Source organism: Morone saxatilis, unplaced genomic scaffold (genome assembly GCF_004916995.1).
Source record: "Morone saxatilis isolate NCDOM2014 unplaced genomic scaffold, NCSU_SB_2.0 Contig14, whole genome shotgun sequence".
Lineage (NCBI taxonomy): Eukaryota > Metazoa > Chordata > Actinopteri > Moronidae > Morone > Morone saxatilis.
In genome coordinates, this window is record NW_023339696.1 from 5,488,826 (window position 1) to 5,509,627 (window position 20,802).

Consider the following 20,802-nt stretch of genomic DNA (forward strand, 5'->3'; position numbering starts at 1 on the left):
CAGGGCCGGCAGCGAGTCATTTCTCCCTCCCTCCCTCCCTCCCACCCCCGGCAGGGCGCGGCCCTCCGGCTCATTGTCTAGCTGGGGTGGTGAACCTTCAGCAGAATGGAGAGGGAAATGGAATGTGGCATTGTAGAGTCTCCGTCCAGTATCCCATGGGACCCAATCACCAGCAATCCAAGCACCCACCCACACACACAGACACAGACAGGGTTCAGGTTGCACCCCTGACCTGGGCCACTCTGGTCTTGGCCGTGGGGACGGGACAGTGGTGCTGTTGTTTGGACTGACGTCACAGAGAAGTTTCACTCAGCGTGATTTGCAAAGACGACTTTGATTATTTGTTCCGGGCCTAATCAATAGAACAATATAATGTTCTCTTGTGATGTGGTAGAAATGTATCCTTCTTTTGCTCGAGACGTAATGCTCTTGCCTTTTGCCAGTTTATGACCGTCTGACATTTAAACAATGGGACTTATGAACTTGAGTTAGCATTAAAAAACCCTGGGTTGTCCTGGTGCTCTGTAAGGGTTTAAGATGCTGACCATGAAATTGTAATGTCTTGGTTGCAGACCTTTGACTCTTCTCTCTCCCCTTATTTCATGTCAACACTCCATTGTCTGCCAATAAAAAACCCCCAAAACTGCCCCAAAAAAGGCTGATACGCTATGCACTTTGTCACACACAGTTTCTTAAGATTGTACATTTCTTTTCATCATTTTTTACTTTTTCTTTTCCTTGTTAAACAGTTGTTGCAATGAAGTGTGCGTGACTGTCTTGCAAAACACTGGTGATAGTCTCGTTATCTTGGGCAACATTTTGTTGATAGTATTGTATCATGAGTAACTCCAAGATTCCCACCCATAATACACACAAAATCAGCTTTTCCAGTGAAAGCCATTGGACAAGAGAAGTGTGTGTAGCGTACAGTGGACATTGCATGTGATTTGTTTAAGACACGTGTTTGGAACAGTATTAGATATAAGATTGTTTATTTGGTATAGATTAAATGTTATCTGAATGGCTGTTATGTGATACACATTTAATGGGTGTATTTATCTTTATTTAGCTGCTATTGATTTATAAAATGAATAATGTTTGATGTCGTGCCCACATTCTCACTGATTTTGTTGTAGTTGGTATGACTCAGTAGAGGTGGGATGGCATTAATAAAAATAACATGGGTTTGTTTTTGGCAGTATGATGTATATACATTACTTCATTGATACAAATATCCTGTAAATCCAATAGTGCCATTGGGTAAATATTCCTGTTTACTGATATGCAACGTTTTTTGAGTGCGTCTTTACTCACAGCATTTATCGCCCAGCTCATAAGTGTTACATAACACACTTGAGACCTCTAGTTTTCTAGTTACTCCTGTAGATGCACAAATCTTGGACTAGAAACACAATGAAGGCCCTGACAGCCTCCACCACGTCTTATCATGAGGACCATTTCCCCTGGAAAACACAGCCCAACAATCAACAAAGGGCAGGAGAGGGAAGGTTGACTCCCAAACTCTCTCACACGCAAGCACACACACACACACACACACACACACACACCAAGACACACCAACATATGCACATACATTCAAGTGAAAACACCCACAAAAAACAAATAAAAATACAAGGCATGGCCAAAACGTACTGTGTGTGAGCAGACGTCAAGTGGCCGCTCAGAATGAACCATGGAGTACATCTGATCCTGTCAGACAAACACAATGACATGCGAAACAGAGCCAAACAATACCTGGCTTTGTCACAATGCCTTCAAGGATAATGAAAACAACAAACAACAAACATGGCTAGAGATTGTGTTTACTTTGAGCCACAATTCAGCGTCTGTTGCTGGAACGACACGCTATTCAACCAGTGTCTGTGTCGTTTGATTATGTTTTATATCCTGTTTTCATTGCAGGCATTTAGCTGCTACCTTTGCTCAGTGATTGTGAGATCGTTTCTCTAACCTTTAAGCTGTAGTTTACTGCCCTGCTACGAGCTACTGGGATTCCAGGGGGGTGAGAAGAGGATCAAGACGACGGGGTGGGGAAAAATCTTCCACCGACAACAATGACAGGAAACCAGCACAAACGTCCTCAGGTCTGTGTACAGGCCAAGACTCCCATAGACAGCAGCAGGCAGCCAGAAACACACCCCTGACCATCCTGGCTCAAATAGTTACTGTAGGTGTGGCTATTTCTGCCTCTAATGCACGACAAATAATCATCGAAAGCTGACGTTTATTCTATTAACAGAAAGTCTTATCCACGGGCTATTCCTGAAGGCATTACATCAGACGGACGAGTTACAGTACAGTACACAGATAGGAAAGTCACATGGATGTGATGTTACCAGACACAAATAATGAAATCCTAATTCATTTAAATGGTCAGTAAAGTTGTGCCACTGTGGGAAAAATGATTTTAATGTTGTAACTGTGAAAACACATGATTAACTTCAGGGTTTACTTAAGGCAACACATACAGAGACACTGACTAGACTGTTAAAGTGAGCTATACACAATACACTGTCCATAAAAGCCAATTATAAAGCCCATTGTCAATCCATGCACCGAAGGCCATACAGAGGAGTGTATACAAATATAGAAAGAACCCTCCCATGCAACAGCTTGAGGATGATTTGTTTAGGGAAAACACTTCAACCCGTGCAGTTAAAGGACCACGCTTTAAAGCCAAGCATGTGTGGTGAAAGGAGTGGAAGCTCTTTAATAAGCAGGTTTTATGTGAATGTGCCGTTTAGAGGCTCAGATTAGAGGAGTGACAACCAACAGGCACATCGACGTAAAGTCGCCCTCTTGTTTCATTTCTGAAAATACTAGAAAGCTAGATACTGTGGAGTCATACACAGTGATACATACCTCGGGAGAAATTACACACTCTTACAAACACTTGTCAATGTACCAGATCTCATCTTTCCACGGTTAGTTTCATCTGACACAAGCCCTCTTCCTCTCCTGTAATTACTGTTTAAAGACAGTCTTATGTAAGCAGCCGGCACCCATTCAGGAGGACTCCCAAAAAAACTTCTCACCCTCGCACTCTCTTTTCCTCTCTCTCGCTCTCTTCAATCTGAATGAATCACTGCCAGAACAGTGTGATGACGCAGATACATTTTAATAGGTTTTACTGCAAAATGTTTCTGTATGAAATAATCACCCGTTTCATAGAGTTTACTGATTGACCTACAAATTTCAAGGATAAATTCCAAACATTAGCTGTTTCCCGCTTCTCAAATGTGCTTTAGCTTTTCCGTTTTATATCGTTAACTGCATTTCTCTGGACTGCTGTTAGGACAACATAAGGCAGTTGAAGATGTGTCTTTGGCCTTGTGATGAGAATTCCTTACATTATCCCTAGGCTTTTAAACAACTGATTCAAGACATCATAAAAAGTATTTGCAGATTAAAGGATAGGTTCACATTTTTTTAAGTCTGTCTTACAATAACAGTCAGATGCCTATATGTTCAGTGAAGCAGGTTTTTCTTGCTGTAATCATTCGTCCTGTTGTAGGAGGACAAAATCCAGTCTTTGTTCAGTGCAAAAATATCTCCAAAATGTAGCTGAAGCCAATATGAGGCTTCAGTTAGTCAAATAACGTGGGTTTCTTCCAAAGTTCATCTTTTTAGTGTGAAGTTTCCCAAATATTTTAAGACAGACTTGAAAAATGTGAATTTATTCTTCTATTGTGAAAAAATTGATCCCCTTTTCTCTCTCTACTGCAATGTTTGGAACTCATTGGACTATAAACTGACTGATTAGCTTTCAGAGGGTTGCACAGAAAGACGGCAAACAACAACAACTGAACCACAAGTTTTTTTCTGATTGAGCTGATGGATCTGTAATATGAACGAGAGAGAATCAGCTGCTACTTCACTGCACTCAACAAAGGCAGAGTAACAATTTTACTGCCTGGTAAACAAAACAACGACCTTTGGAACCGATGATGTGTTTTTTTTGTGTGTTTTGCTCCACGATGACGACAGCGGCTCCTATTTTATTCCAGGGCCACGCTCCATGTTTTGACCTCCATCACTGCTCCTCCCATTTTTTCGCATCTTCCCTGCGCTGTCTCACCTCCATCCTTACACATGCACTACACACACACACACACACACATCAGTGTAACCATGGAAACCTTGAGCAAGGCTCCTTTGGTTTCCGGAGAAGGCGTCGCTGTCGAACCCTCTTTTGTGTGGCTTCAAAGATGAGGCCAGACAGGCGGATTGCGGACGTCAGTGTGTGTGTTTGTGTTGTGTGTGTGTTTGTCTTGTGCGTGTGGTTGTGTGTCATTGGCCGGGCCACAGGGCTCGGGCACAGGAATGCTGGACAGGATGTAGGGAGAAAATTCCAGAAAGAGTGGAGTCAATGCAAAAAACACAACCTCTAACTGTAACATAGACGCACAGCAGACTCTAAACTGCATCCCTCGAGTCCAATTTACACACTCACGCTCTCTGCTGTGTCTTCTGTCCCTAAGTAACTTCCTAAGCCAGTGAAATCTTGGTTTTTATACACACAAAACCTGCCCTTGTATAAAAAAGAAATTTCCAACTGGGCTTACTCTCTGTGAGTATGATTCCATATGTTGGGAATTGTTAACTCTGGGAGGATGAAATTAAAAATCCAAGTGGTGAAAATGAGTTTGACATCAGTGCTATTGTTTGTTTCGACGCCACTTCCCTCTGGGTTGCGTGCCAGTGTGAATTGTACTGCACCAGCTCCATTAGGCCATCTGTGGAGAGTATCGAGAGTAAACACGGGAACAATCGCTGTATATTCCAAAGACAAACAACATAACCCAGCGGTGCTCAAGTGTGGACCTTGTGAGGGGAAAAAAAAACTCTTTTAAATACCTGAAACATAACCATAAAGTATTTTTGCTAACAAATATATGAGGAGGACATTGATACAACTCTCATGTCTGTAAATATGACACTACAGCCAGCAGCCTGTTAGCTTAACTTAGCATAAAGAGCTAGCAGGGCTCTCTCCACCTACTAGCGCCTCTAAAGCTCATTTATTAACATGTTATATGTCACTTGCTTAATTTGTAGCAAAACCAAAGTGTTCAAACAACACATCACGGTCTTACAGGGGACTATGTGCTGGACTGTTTCCATCTAACCCGCTGCAAACCTTGCCTTATATTAACTGTAGAGTTGTATCAATCAATCTCATGAAACTCTCAAAAATAAAGTAAAATATGCATATTTTTCCAAAATGTCAAAATATTGCATTGGAACTAAATATTTAAGCTATGCCACCAATGCCAGGCAATATCTAGATTCATCTTCAACATATGTCCCAACTTGACTCCTCGCCATCACTCCTGTCACCACCTTTCCGACCTTTCTGACCTCCCGTCAGCTTCAGGAATCTTCATAAACACACACTGAACAGCAGCACAGTCAATATGCGTGTTTATGATCCCACTGTTGTTATCATGAAGAAAATGATGGACAACAATGTCATTATTACTCAATTTTGCCTCCAACAAACCAAACAGATGCCAGAACGACGACCATCTGCCTATCACATGGGCTGGAAAATGAGATGCACTCGACGATGTGTTTATATTAGACAGAAAAGACCACAGCAGGGTCATCTCTGCGTCTTTTGTTCCTGATCGCTGCTGGCTCTGCACACTGCGGCCCTTCTTCCCACCTCTCTCCCACCTACAGTGAAGTGCCGAGGAGGAGAGCTGGACAGAAACAGCCTCGGGGGTAAACATCCAGGATGCAGTGAGGGACACAGATGTTCCAGACTGGAGGTACCCTCTTCTCCTCAAGTGCTTTTTAATGAACCTTGGTCCTGAACTCACAGCCGCGCACACAGACAGACACAGACAGACCGACAGGCAGACAGCGTGGCAGGAGAAAATAAGGGCAGACACAGCAACAAGTGGCCACTGCGGAGTGAGAATCCACCCATAATGTGTAACAGACAAAGATCAAAGGTTGAAAAAATTCATTTAGTGGGACTCATTTTGTGGAGATTAAAGAAAAATAAAGACACTAACTATTTCCTGTTGTTTGTTGTGGAGGGTTCAGCAATGTCAAATATTTGTTATGTTCTATTATACAACGCAAAGACACAAAACCACGTCTTTTCAGAGTGTTTTCCCTGTGCTTGCTTTGGTGTGGAGCTGCAGCCTGTCATTGCTGCTGATGCTTAACCATGTGGCATCTGGGTAATAACAGAAGACTGAGTTTCTGTCTCAGACACTGTCTCAATCAGTGATTTGAGAGTTGAGAGTTTAAGACAGTTTAGGGGGGGGGGTCACGGTTTAGTTTGGTCCATGTTTCCTTGATCCCAGAGCTGACCCAGGTTGTTTGTCCTCTCACCCACAGCAAATGTCCCGCCAGCTGAGCCTGCCCACAGACTGGCAGCCCTGCAGCCGGGAGCCCGTGGGTGCAGCTGCCCATGTTATCCCATATTATAGAGCACTTATTCTCTGTAGGACCCCCCCTCTCAATAAGCATTCAGTGGGTTTAATGTCATTTAGGTGACACAGTGCAGAAACTTTTGACCTCCACTTACATAACTCTGACTCACCTTCTCAGAGTTGATGCTCAGCTTCTTCTCGACGTGCCCGTGGATCCCTCCGTTGCTCTCCGGGAGCGGCGTGGACTCCCGGGGTGTCCCCTCCTGCTCCTCCTCCACCTCCTTCCTCCTAACGTGCCTCTCACCTCCGTTTTCCTTCCCGTCTACCCCCTCATCCTCCTGCTCCACCACCACCACCACCTCCTTCTCCTCCTCTTCCTCCACCTCCACCACCTCCTCCTCCTCCTCCTCGTCGAAGGGTACCGGGACCCCGTCGGTGACATACTCCTGCAGACACTTCATGTTGTGTTTCTTCAGCAGCTGCTCCGTGTCCGGGTCCACCACGATGAGCTCCAGCCGGCCCGCGGTGGCTCGTATCCGGGACACGACCTGCTGGTGGCTCTCGTTCTCCACGTCCTCCCCGTTCACAAACACCAGCCGGTCTCCGGCGCGGAGCCCCGAGGTTTCAGCCGGGCTGTCGGGCTCCACTAACCGGATGAACTGCCCCGTCTTACCTTTCTCCCCGTGGAGGTGGAAACCGTAGCCGTTGTCCCCCTTCTCCAGCGTGCACAGCCGGGGGCGCAGATACTGGCTTTTACTCGGCATGGTAGGCTTCAGTCGCCCTCACACTGCTGCTGCTGAGCCTCAACCTGTTGCTGGGTGTAAGTGTAAATGACTAGACTAGAAGTCCCGCTCAGGATGCTGCTGAGGAGGTGTGTGTGTGTGTGTGAATGAGTGGTCCCCTTTCAAACACAAAATAACACCCGACCCCCGCCCTCCTGGGGAGATTAGTCCGTAGGAAACGGTGCTGGTGTTTGTCCCACTCTTTGGTCCACTTCCACAGACGAGTCAAGGTCTGATTTGGTCTCCTCACACACACACTTGCTGTAAAATCCTGCTGCTTTCAGTGAGGGGTCCTGACCCGGGGACTGAGACTTCAGGCTGACTGGACTCACGCAGCAGTCGCTCCTTTCAGTGCGCGACAGAGAGCCACGCAGGAAGAGGGAGGTGCGTTCACGGAACAGCCCAGCTGGCTGCCTCATGCAGAGAAGGGGAATGGAGGGAGTAAACACAAAACCGAGGCTGTCCAGGAAAAATACACGATGATGAGGAGAAACATAGATAGTGTTTGGGTTGTGAGTGCTGCTCGGTTCCCAAAGCCGGTAGTCCTCTGGACAGTTTGAAATCCTATACAAGTATTTTTATTTATCCCCTTATCCCCTTGTTTTCACTTATTATATAGAGTTTTTGTATTCTTCAAGTGTATTACTATCATTTTTATGTCGTGCACGTTTTGCCCACACAGGATATATCTCACCTTTGGCACTTTTTAATTGAAGAAAACTTTTGCTCACTTTAATTTTCACACCTTTATACTCCTACAGTCTGTCCATTTCCTTCACTGCAGTACTCATTTTTCTCATACACAGTGTAAATGTATTCTCTATCATTCCTGCTGTTTAAGTGCTGCTGACTGGCAGGAATTATAGGGATGAATAATGTGCCCATCTATCCCTCTATTACTGTCTGTATAGCTGTGTAATTTGGCCAGAGGGATACAGAGCCTCTGTCTGTGATTATGTTTTGACCTTAGCACTTAAAATCATTTGATTTGTATACAGCTGTTATTATAATGAGGAGGTTGAGTATTAGTTCCAATAGCCAAACAAGAATTAGTTACAGCCGAATAAATATGCACAAATGAGGCAGAACCCTAGATTAATTTAACAATAATGATCAACATCATTTCTAAACTCTTCTGTCTTTTGGAGTCAGCTGATCCATCTGGCCATTCAGAGATATGAGTGACATAAAATAGTAAAAATAGAGCCTGGTAGGAAGCTTCTGAACTAAAACCTGGGGGAGGATTTTACTTTTGCAGCTGAGAATGCTTCCAGAGCTGATAAGAGGACAAAGGAAACCAAACTGGAAATTTAAAGCTACCGGAGCATCAGTGCTTATATAACTGCAGTATGTTCAAGGGAAATTCAGCTGTTAGTTAACAGGGAATCATGCAAATAATGGATTTTTCCTTAATGCTCCTGCTCCAATAATGTGTCTGCAGTGTGACTCACAGATGTGAGTGGGAGAGGAGGTGCATTCAGGTGTACAGCCCAGAACAGTGTGTATATAATGTCCACTAAGTTTACCTAACACATGAACACAACCTCATGCAACCACGTTAACAAAAACAGTGTACCTCTATAAAGGCATAAAATAAACTCTAAAATACAGTATTAATGTGTGTGTTTGTGTGTGTGTGTTATGCCTCTCTAATTGATTAAACACCACTTGTTTCTAGTGCAGCGCACTACAAAATAAACAGGGTAGCTGCTGCCACACAGTGGCTCATTAACCTCAGCACATCCTGTCACTCCCCTGTGGCTCCCACCCCATTCCTCCAAAAAGCCCAACACACACACACACACAGACACACAGACAAGACTGACTTCAATAAAACAACACTACATACATTACAAAATATATTTTTTTATATATAATATGATAACAAAGCACTTTTTCATGGCACTTTGTGATCACCGTGACGCCTCAGAAGAGGGACAAATGTGACATTGAGCAAGTTCGACAAGCAAACATTCATAATGAACATTGTACAAATAAACGAGTTACACGATGCGGTGCATGAACAAATACAGCTTCGGTACAGTCTAGACAACAACATCCATCGTTAAAGGAGACACAACAATGTCTGCGGGTGCTGTGTGCATCTCTGTGTGTTACTGGTAAAAGGCAGATTGCATGCCGGGGAATCTATAACCAAAGAAAAAGAAAACAATGATAATCTCTTTGCAGTGTAGCAACAGTAGGATGATCCTCAAGCACAGTAACATGTACAGTACTTTGACTGTAATGTAATGTACGTTTCACTGGCCCTGAATTAAATGTACAGACAGACACACAGTGGGCGAGCGCCCTCAAAATGTTGGCTTTATTCTAACAGCAGTACAGATGTGAACAGACGGGATCATTTTAGCTACAATCTGACTGTGAGACTGAAGTCCACTTCTCAAACACACTGAATTATCAAGAATAATGATAAAGACTGTAAGGCCAAGAGGGATTCAGTTCACAGCCTGGTAAAACTGGGATGAAAACAAACTAAGAGCTGCATGGCAAAATGCTATATCCACAACCATCAACAGTAGTATTGATTCTTCATATAAAACTGTCATTTATCAGGAGTCAGGCCTGCAAACTCCAGAGAGATGAAAGGCGACAGTTCAGGGACTATAGGGCCAAACTTTCCCTTTCAGTGTCACTACTGCCGCTGGATCAAGGTTATTCTAACTGTTACAAACATGAGGTCAAGCAGGGTCCTGCCTAAAATAAATTATTTGTATGCACTCCACAAATAATCACATAGATTCTTGTTGGCATGTTAAAATAGACACATATTGTGTATAAAAACTGCTTTTTCAGCTCAAAATTTGCTTTTATGTGGATTTGAAAGTTTGATTCAACTGTATTTATGTCAACACATGGGCCCGCCGATAACTGTGCTCTATTCAGAGTTTAACAACATATTTATGGGTGATGAATAGTAAAGTTAACCGCGAGCAGCGTCATTACGACCAAAGTGTGTCATAGTAGAGCCACTAGCCCAGCTACAACACCTATCTGCACAGTGACTCTGTCAGAGGGCCCTGAAAGTGCGCCTAGTGACGGGTAAAGTGTCAGCACACTCCCTGTCTTTGCGGCATGGACACAGGGAGTCTTACAGTATCTTCTCAGGGCTGTGAGGAGTGATAACCAGAGTGGTGTTAGATTTGTGAACATATTGTTCTTTTTCAACGATTTTTAAAGAGGCACGAGTTAACCTGATTCGCAAGCAGAAGTGGATCCAAAATCCCACCTCTGTGTGGTGCATGCGCAGTTGTGCATAAGAGCCAGGTTTCCAGAAGTTATCTTTTGGCTCAGCTAAACTTTCGGTTAACTTTGGACTCGAGGGGTGTGTGTAGAACTTCCTACACCCCAAAGAACGAGTTAGAGCTGCTTCTCAGCGACAGACTCTTACTCAGCAAGCTAACCCAGTAGAACAGTACAAACCCACTGAGCCAAAGAAATATTGGCAAAAAGGTACGTTCATGATGGCTATATTGCTTATATATATTATATAGGCTATGTTATATTGTTTTTGTATGATAATGGCAGGTTTAAAAGAAGTGGGCCTTCTCATCACTACGCAATTCATGCTACACTGAGCGGTGGTCAGTCAGTGTCCCTTGTGTCCCTTGACCCCCTTTGTCACAAACTATGTAGCCACACGGTCAGACCCCCTACACTCCATTAGTTTGCAGATATGCAGAGTAGATTTATAAATATGTGTATTTCTGTCCCTGCAGATGGATATAGCATTTCAGATTGTAACTCCTGACTTGTAGTTTGATACAACTGTCACCACAAAGACCACAAACATTTCTACGCATGACATAAAGAGATTTAAATTCACATTTCAGATAAGGGATGGCGGCCAATCCAGATTCCATTCAGTTATAATCTCAGTGGAGAAGACAAGGGCGTCCGCTTCTCAGGTTTGGTGCTGGGATTGGCTTTTTGTAAGAGAGCTGACATTTTTACCGCCCTCCCTCTCCCCCTCTCCCTCTCTCCCTCTCTCGCTTTCTCTCTCTTCCTGTGTGTCTCTCTCTGCCTGGTGATCAGGATGCGCTACACGAGGCTACAGCAGCCAGACTTCTGCTTCTGAGACTCGATGTAGTCGTGTATCTGGAACTTGGGTTCATTGGGCTGCTGTGTTGCTCTGTGCTTCAGCTCCCTGATGAAGAGAGAGATACAGGAAGTTAGATACAGAGGGGGTGGATGTGTGGGATGCAGCACAGACAGGGTGAGCAAATCAAGAAAATGAGAAAGGAAGAGAAATAAAAAAGAGCACAAGCAATCGAGCGAGGGAGAGAAACATCTTTCTTTACTGAGATTTAATCAAAAGGCCTCTGGCATGAATCATTTAATCTAACTTGCACCCATCTCAATAAGATAGCAAATCACATACATTTCCATCAACAGCTCTGGGAACATGCCGTGCAAACAGTCCTTTTTAGACTAAATAACAATCCTTTTCATATTTCCTGCGGTTCAGTAAAAAAGGTGTGTGCACAAAGAAGTCAGTCAAAAACAGAAATTACACAGCTAATGTTTGAGATCCACAGGGAGCCTCGAACATGCTCAATCCCATTATAACGAGTCAAGAGGAACAAACAACAAATTAGCTCAAAACCATTAGACTGTATTAGTTGCAGGAATCAGAGTGAGGCATGTGAGCGTCAATGCCAAGTCAGAGAAAAGTCTAAAAATATGCATGTATGCATGAAACAGATTAGAATACAAACCCTTTATGTGGAACCTCAGCGTTTATTACTCCAGAACACCCACACTAGACTGAAAATGGCTTTAGGTTTGTTTTGTTTTGGCCTTTTTATTTAAAGGTGCACTTTCACAAGTACAATTTGTAGCAACATTCATTTTCTCACTACAGAGGACTATTTTAAAAGGAAATGTAGCTGTTGAAGCGTTAAATATTTGTTTTGGGGATCACTTATAGATTATTTTAGAAATGAGAAAAGTACAAATAACTCCTTTCTATTATCCCCAAGTGCAAGAGCAAAAATTAGTTTTATTCTTTTGCTGTTATGTTTTCATTACTATACTATTTTTAGTCATTTTCTGTCATTTATGTGGGTGGCGGGGTGTAGAAAAAGGTCTGCTCTGCTGACTTTCCACCTCTCGCATCATGCAACCAAAACACGAACATTTCGATTTAGAGCTCATAATAAAGACTGATTATAAAAACCTACATCCTTCAGGGACTCTACTGTTGTTGTTATTTTCAACTGGTTACATTTATAAAAGAATACATCATGCAGTGTGAAGACATGAAAATGTTTTGTACGCAGTAATGAAATGTAGCAGTGTCACTATGTGGACACCCAGACATCAGAGCAGTATGTGATTGTTTGGTCAAAACTTTGACCATTAATATTCTGCTATAACAGCCTCTTCTCTTCCAAAAAGGGTTTCCACCAGATTTTAGAACCTGGCTGCAGGGCTTTGCTCCCATTCAGCCAAAAGAGCATTATAGGGAGGTCAGGAACTGACGCTGGCCGACACCAAAGGTGATTTATATCAAGGCTCTATGCAGGCATGTTGACACAGAAGAGCTGTTGTCACAAATCATCATCATCAATCATCATTAAGCAGCTCTTAATTGGAGCAAATACCCCTTTCTCAAACCACCACAAACAGATATTAATCAATACACCTCTTAAACCTGATTTAATTTATTATTTTACAAGCTACAAACACAAAACTGACAGATTATCATCCTATTACTGTAACTTGCTAGCACCCAGTTGCCTATTTACACATCCAGCAGCACCATTATCATTCATTTGGAGTCGTGTCCAATATTCCCTCTTCTTTTAACTCTATTTTACCAACTCCTGAGGGAAATATCTGGCCCTTTATAGGCTGCTAAACGCTCCACTATGTTCACCAGCTAACTTTGACTGTCTGCCATGCTTATTCAGTGAAAATAGCTGCCTGCTGATGCTGGAAAGGATGAGCTGGCGAGAGCAGTGAGAGTGAACCAAAGCAGTAAAGTTTCTCTGAGCTACTCCTTTTACATTACACATAGTTCTTTCATCCATTGCTATTATAAAACTATTAATTAGTGCAGCTTTAAGACTTACTTTGCTATAGCGAGAAAGGCCAGCTCCACATTGAGTCCTGTCTTCGCACTGGTCTCCATAAATGGTACACCATATTCCTAAGATGGAAACACATTAGAAGAGCAAGTGGCTGGGTGTCTGTTGTTGAGAATGTGACCAGATGGAGCCGTTACACATTACCTTCGCCAGCTTCTCTCCGTCCTCCTTCTTCACGACCCTCTCTGCAGCCACGTCTGACTATAAGACAGCAGGGAAAACAAGTCATCATAACGGAGGTGAAGGGTCACAGATTCACCATGCCATTAGCTACAGTGATGCACCGTCATGTCAGCCCTCACATCCTCTTATCTGGCAGCCGTGCCGCCAGCTGCTGAGCCAGAGCTCCCTCAGACTGATGAGATGTCAGGAGCTCCACCTCTAGCAGAAGAGCAGCACTCCCACAGAATAATACCGGCATTGCTCTCACAGCAAATGATCTGAGCTGCTGCTGTGCGACATCTATGACCCTGGAGAAGGGTGAGTCCTCTCTGCGCCACCAGAGGGAGCTTTTAGATATATTAGTTATGACTGCTGGTCGCAATGAGACATGAAATTTTTCCTCCCCAGCAGCGGTGGGGAGATGGCTTGTGGTTTGTGGAGATGGTTTCATGCAAGGGAAGCTTTAAGCGGGTGATTAGTGAGTTTTGTGGCATGTTTTGAGTGTATGGTTCCCAGTCATAATGATCAAATAACATTGGGTGATGGGTAACAAATGAATGTGTTTATGTGGACTTTATTTTCACTGCAGGGAAATTCTTTTCACCGACACATTCTTTTCAAGAGTGCCCATTAACAACATAAATCAACGAAGACACACAAGCACAATTAAGACGACGTTTCGCTTGTAAATGTTCAAATAAGCGAGTGATAGTTTGCATTTGTGCATGTGTTGCACGCTGGAGGCATTTTCTGGCTTCTGAGCATTCACATGTCTGTCTGGGTGTGATAAGAGTGTGTTAAAATTGTGCTAAGGAACCAGTTATCCTCTTGATCTTTTTATGTAACGCAAAAAGGAAGCTTTGCTCACCTTGTTGCCGAGCAACATGATGACCACATCCTTCTGGGCATACTCGTGTATTTCAGTCAGCCAAGCCTTTAAAAGTACAAATAGACAGACAGCGCAGAAGGGGGGGCAAATAGAGATCGGTGTGTAAACAAAACAAATTTCACCACTTAAAGACTGCAGACAGACAGCTGTGTATTATTACCATCCTCCAATCAATCATGGTGTGACTGAGTCACTCTTATCCTTGAACACTTTTATTGCTTTTCATTACAGAAACTGAAAACTGTGTAGCGAAGCGAACGATGACATCATGTCATTTCCAAAGAGGGCTGTGAAAAAATGTTGGAGCACCTCATCATACTTTGCATGTAAATAGAAAAAGTGAATTGTTCAGCTTGAGAAGGTTTAGGATGAGAAAATGAAGAGAGAGAGATAGTGAAAGTGGGAGGTAGAAAGAGAGAGAGAGAGAGAGAGACAAAGTGGGAGGAAAAAGTAATTTGAAAGAGTCTTACCCTGATATTGTCAAATGATGGCTTGCTGGTGATATCATAAAGCAGAAGTAACGCTGTTAGGAAACAGAAGAGCAGCTTGGTTGTCACTTTATTGTTATCTGCACACCATCTTACGTAACACACATCAACACCTACACACACACTTTCTATGTACACTAATAAAAAGTACAGATCTCAGCCAGGTTGCTCCCTTACCTACACTCCCCCTTCCCACACACTCAACACACACGGAGCATGAGGAAGTGAAACATAAAAAGCAAAGGTTACCCTGGGCATCTCTGTAGTAGGCGTGTGTTACGCTGCGGAATCTCTCTTGGCCGGCTGTATCCCAGATCTGTGTATCAAACCACATAATTACACAGCAGCTAACATGGGAAAACAATCCTCATAGAAAATCCTCCACAGAGAGAGACTAAATCAGAGACATACCATTATACTGCCAAAATGCAGTAACTATATATATGGTAAAAACAGCTAAAACCCAAACTAAACAGTCAGAGCAAGAGAGTAAGATTTCAAACAACAACATGTTTTTCAGCTAATATCTTGGTACTGTAAATGAATATAAGGTAGCAGCTAAATCTAGCCATAGAGGATAAAAGCAGTTCATGCCTAAAGTTAGGCCCAGCTTAATGGAGTGTTCAAAAATTATCATCTTACAACAACAAATACAGAAACTTGTCATTATATTGCCTCACAAAGCCAGAATGCAGTAACATACTCAAAACTTACTTAACACAGGAATCTGAATTGTTGACATTTGTTTTTATATATTTATTTATTTCAACAGAAAACACTAAAAAACACAATTCAAACTATTAAAGAGCGAGAGTTTTTTTTTATTACAACCAAGCTGTTTGCTGTAAATTAAGTTTTGATGAACAAAGGTCTTTTAGTTTTTATCCCACATTAATTACTAATCATTACAATCGAAATTAGATATTTCTTTTAAAAATACCCTTTTTGCTGTTTCCTGTAATTGAAATACATCAAATCTGATGTTTATTTTGTTTCTCTTAAATAAGTCCATAAATGCTGATCCATGCATCCATGCTAACTAGCCTAGCATTGCAAAGTAGCAATAAATGCCATCTCAGCTTTGTGGAGTGGAAATGTTTAAATCGCATATTTAAATGTATTCAATTATAAGTTATATCTTTTTTCTTTAAATTGTTTATAAGAACACATTTTCCGGTTTTCCAAAAGCAGATTGTAGTTTTTGTAAAATTATGTATTTAAAGAGAAATAAAATGACCTTATTACACCCTATGCATCTGTTACACTGTTTATCCAGCCAGCCTGAAAACCTTAAACCTTTTCTCTCAACTTGAGCTTTTCCATAGTCAGCTACTGCTCTTAGCCTCTGTAAAGCATAGACTCATGGCAGTGGTGGAGTATTTTTGAATTCATGATTTTATCATGTGCAAGAAAAAAAAAGACCACAGATTTACTCGAGCTAGCAGGGGAATCTAATTTTGACACCTCCCACTCAGTGTTGAACAAAACAGGTTATGCTGATAGACGAATGTGCCTTAGATTAACAGCTTGCTGCTGGCACGTAACCCTCCAGAGTCCCCTACACTAACACAATATCAGGCACTTTGATTGGATTGGCAGTGCAAACAATGACAGTCAAACAAGTATAGAGCATATTTGGGTCAACTATTATTTGTAAATTACTTTCCAGATTATTTTTGATTCTACATAATCTACCAGATGAGTTCAGGTCGATATATAGGTCAAAGGCACCCAAAAGGATGAGGTGATTTGTCTTTTGGTGAGGTGAAATGTAGACACAGGTGTGGAGGTTCTCACCTGGAGTTTGACTTTCAGGTTGTCAACATCCACCACTTTGTTCTGCAGGAACGAGAAGAGCTGTGAGAGACTGACAATTCACCATATGCTTTAGAGACTGGAGTGCTGTGAAAGCTGCACAAAGATGAATGACGAACATCACGGCGGACTAAAAAAGCTCAGAGACACAGCGTGTGGCAAAAGAAACAAGACAACTAAAAGTGGCTTTGAAAGCTGGCAGAGAAAGTAATTTGCAACACCCACACAACAAGGTCCTGGGATTAGACTTAATTACACAACAGTGAGAAAGACAACTGGCAGCATAACAACTGACTCCCCCGTTAATTTCCTGCAGCCCTGTAGGGGTGCCCTCTGATTTCCTGTAGAGAAAAGATTGGCCTAAAATAGTTTAGGCACCCCACCTAAAACAGACTAAATGTTGTGACTGATGAATGTGTTGAAAGGGGAAATCTAGCAAAACAAAAATCCTGAGGGAATTAAGAGTGAAGAGGAAATAGAGGTTTCTGTAACATACAGCATTTTAACTTGCATTCTTCAGCATGCAACAACAAAAACAGGTTCTACCACAGCCTGTTTCATGGGGTTAAACGGGTATTTTAAGAGCCAGGTCACAACCCTGTTTCAACCTTGCACAGCAAAAACCACCAAAGAGAGAGAGGCTGAGATGACGGAAGTGTGACAAGTAAATGTTCTGCAGCACTTCCTCAATCACTTCATAACTTAATATCAGTGACAGGTCATCACAAACAGTCCCTGCCTTTCCTGTGAACGCACAAAAGCACTTGAAATGCACCCAAAGACATGCAGAAAGAGCTACACAGTAACAAAAGAAACCTCTGCAATGTCTACAAAGCCGTCACTGGCAGCTAAAGCTGCCACCTGCTGAATCCTCTGCCTTGGCAGAATGGACATGGTTCAACCCCTGCATTAGTTGCCATGGGTTTCCATTTTTCCCCCCAATTATGACGTGAGAGGAGCCTGCATGCTGAGTAACTGCTACAAGGAAGCATGCCGAAAATAGACCGGCCATGTTACAAGCTGCCACAACAGCCTGCCTGCCTATCCATGCACAGAGGACAACCTCAGCATATTGACTCAACTCTTTCTATCAGACAACTCTGTTTCTAAGCGGCTTTGCCCCTTTTCATAAACCCAAGCAGGAAAACAAAAGGTAATTGCTTACATTAACAGCCGATCTTCTGAATGAACAGCAATGTTTTTCAAGTGTAAACCAGTGTCAGCTCCCTTTTTAATGTATTTTATGAATGGATACTGGCTGCAGCGCCTCAGTGGGGGCGAGATGAAATGTTCATGGCATCATCCATATAGCTCTGTCTGTCAGACATCCGTTATGCTCTTTAAGGTCTACACCGCCATCCATAGAAGACAATACATCACTCTGGCTAATGCAACACAGTTTCCTCCTCAAATCACCCCTACTTGACTTCCCATTAGTGTGAGTGTTTTGCCTTGATTGGAGGGAAATGGGGGTGGGGGGGATGGAGGGACAAAACAGCCTATTTTCACCCCAGCAGAGGAAGATATACAGTAGAAATCTGCTCCAAATTCAACGACAGTCACTGCGTGGGTTTGTGTGTGTGTGTGTGTGTCTGTGTGTCTGTGCATGAGGGTTATGTGACTAGGTAGGAGCTCGTCTGTCAGCAGTGTGACTCCTCTAGGACCGCGCTGAGCTGCAGCCAATCTTTTTTTCCAGGAGATAGGGACGTGGGCAGGCATCTGCCAAGACATTTATGAATCCATCCACAGTGCCTCGCAGCACAAGTGGTCTGTGAACTTGACTGATTGGTGAGAGGATTTGTACATTTGGTGCTATCATTGCAGAATGATGAAGTATTCTGCGTGGAAACAAGGTGATAATTGGAGTGATGACTCTAAGAAGTGGATCTCTTGTTGCTTTGTTAATACCATTAGGTGGTTTTTTTAGAAGCTAAACATTTTCTCATAATCAAAAATGACACACAAATGACAAACCATTAATGGCTCACACAGAAATAATGAGGACATTATGAGTCATTCTGTGAGTCCAGGGCTGTTCGACAGCATCTATCTCACCCTAAAGTCTATTCCAACGGTGGCTATAAAGTTGCCTCCCAGAAATGCCCCGTCTTTAAAGCGCACCAAGACGCACGTCTTCCCCACGGACGAGTCTCCCAGCAGCATCACCTAGAGCGAAACCCACCACCAGAGAAGAGGAACAATAGGTTACTGACAGCCTTTACATGATAGCAGGATAAGAATGACAATCTCCCTGCAGAGGAAATGAAAGCTGAGGGACATGTTGCATAAATTATTTTGCAATCGAGTGAATATTTCACAACTGGGATCATGATGAGATTGTGCAATGTCTTATTTAGTTAATGTGTCAGCTGGTTAACATTACACCGCAAGCACAAGTACAGTGCACTACAGATAGTGTTGTGTCCCGCTGTTGACTGAGCTGCCACCAACATGTGACGCTCTGCCAATACTGGAGATGGGGATCCAAGATGTTTGAGCCAACTCTGTCATTTTACTCCCATCCTTTTTCACTGTGCATCATTCTCCAAACCTAATCAATATAATTACAACAACAGGATGTGCAATTACACAACCCATCCAGCAGCATGTGAGGCAAACCTTATATGTTCCCACAGTGACTCATAGCTGCACAAACACACAGCCTACAAGATAATAATGTAATTAAACTTGAATTTAACTTCTCCTTTTGTCTGTGGGTCTTTGTAAAACAGTCACAGGTGTGTCCGTGCAGCTTTTATAAATATTTAATGGGAGTGATTGCAAGGAGCAACAAGTACACCCTCAGCAAATATGTGCATATCAGAAAGGGCGGACAAAGCAACCTCTAGAGGTTTACAGGCTCAGAGGGACTTCCTAATACAAATGAAAGCATCAGGTCGATGACTTTGTGTCTGCCCTGTCGTCTGTGTGCAAACAGTGAACATGGCCTGTTTAACCAGGAGAATGCATAAAGCCAGACCAGCTGATGGTTAATGCTTTTCACTTAAGATTATGCACATTGTGAAGAACTGAGGAGTCGATATTCATGTTGTTGCTGCAGGTACACCCAGCTGCTTCTGTGTCAAACCTACAATAAAACGCAGACACCTGTTCCACCAGCAGTACCACGAAGAAAAAAGAAAAAAAAACAACAAACCAAGCACAAATGACAAGACGGAAATACACACCTTGAAGGCAATATCATAATACTCGTTAACAGAAGCGCATCTCTCCAACACATATTTTGACGTTCCGTTTTTAGTCTGCTTGTCCGTCAACGATGTCTTTCTCGTAGACATCGCAATGCCAAGGAAAAAAAGGAGCGCAGGCTCGGAAAGCCAAACCAGTTATCTCCGAGATGTGTCCAAGAAAGACGCGCACGGTGTCTGTTGAGATCTCCGCCGCTCAGTCCCGCTCTCCGCCAGCCTCCAGCCCCTCTGCTCGCATTACTGCATGTGGCCACAAAACGATCACCAGGCGCTTCTCTGGGAAAATCACACCTTAATATCGCACTGTCAAAAGACGGAAGCGACGATGAAAACTTGAAAAACAATCGGCAGCGGCTGCGACGCACCGGCGTCTACGCGGACCAGTCAGGAAAGCGGCGATGACAAACAGGCGGAAACATTTCTCTGATTCTGCAGAGCGGAGCGGTGCATCCTGGCGTGGGCAGATGATTAACTGAGTGTGTGAGGACGTCGACAGCTCCTGCAAACACTTTGTTCTGTCACCAGTGAAACGGTCGGTCTGTCTTTCAGGCTGACAATGTCCCTAAACCGGCTGCGGGGGTCAGTCTGCGCCGGTCGCTGACTCACCCGCCACAGGTGGTGCTCGATCTCTGAGAGGGTCAGAGCAAAGTGTCAAAGCTCGGAGAGGAGGAAAGAGGGCTGAACTGTGAGCCAGTAGTTTAAATACACTTTGAGTATATTAGGTTAATTTGACTGTTCTTCAAAGGGGGGGATGTGCGTAAAAGGGCGCATCTCAGCACGAACCTTGTCCAGAAACCTTCCCCACCAAACATGACTCCTTTAAGAATATGTCAGAAAAATGCTGCCAAGACCATCTTATATTATCATAAAGCAGTGCCTCTCTTTTTTTGCTTTTATAGATTCTTCATCAACCCATGTTTTCCCCCTTTATCGA

General features: G+C 43.1%; 2 protein-coding genes across 2 annotated transcripts in view; both read right to left on the minus strand.

Moving 5' to 3' along the window:
* slc9a3r1b (SLC9A3 regulator 1b) overlaps window positions 1-7,287 on the minus strand; it is a 23,782-nt gene extending 16,495 nt beyond the window's left edge. Inside the window, exon 1 of the mRNA XM_035654463.1 lies at window positions 6,581-7,287. Within this exon, the coding sequence (XP_035510356.1) occupies window positions 6,581-7,174 (594 nt within the window). The 5' untranslated portion in view covers window positions 7,175-7,287. The remainder of the gene's footprint in view (window positions 1-6,580) is intronic.
* A 1,751-nt stretch (window positions 7,288-9,038) lies between these two features.
* On the minus strand, window positions 9,039-20,510 carry LOC118322711 (ras-related protein Rab-37-like). The gene is made up of 9 exons (XM_035654464.1): window positions 19,848-20,510; window positions 18,715-18,825; window positions 16,642-16,683; window positions 15,094-15,160; window positions 14,827-14,879; window positions 14,336-14,401; window positions 13,450-13,506; window positions 13,291-13,367; window positions 9,039-11,360 (listed from the first exon to the last, which is right to left on the minus strand). Exons 1-9 carry the CDS (start codon window positions 19,956-19,958, stop codon window positions 11,255-11,257), a joined length of 690 nt encoding a protein of 229 aa, XP_035510357.1. The 5' UTR covers window positions 19,959-20,510; the 3' UTR covers window positions 9,039-11,254.
* Between the last annotated feature and the right edge of the window lie 292 nt (window positions 20,511-20,802).

Coding starts and splice junctions, on each gene's coding strand:
- LOC118322711 (XM_035654464.1), bottom strand. CDS start 19,958: ATGTCTACGAGAAAGACATCGTTGACGGACAAGCAGACTAAAAACGGA. Junction 14,880..15,093: donor CTACTACAGAGATGCCCAGG/GTAACCTTTGCT, acceptor GTTTCCTAACAG/CGTTACTTCTGCTTTATGAT. Junction 13,368..13,449: donor ACGGAGAGAAGCTGGCGAAG/GTAATGTGTAAC, acceptor TTTCCATCTTAG/GAATATGGTGTACCATTTAT.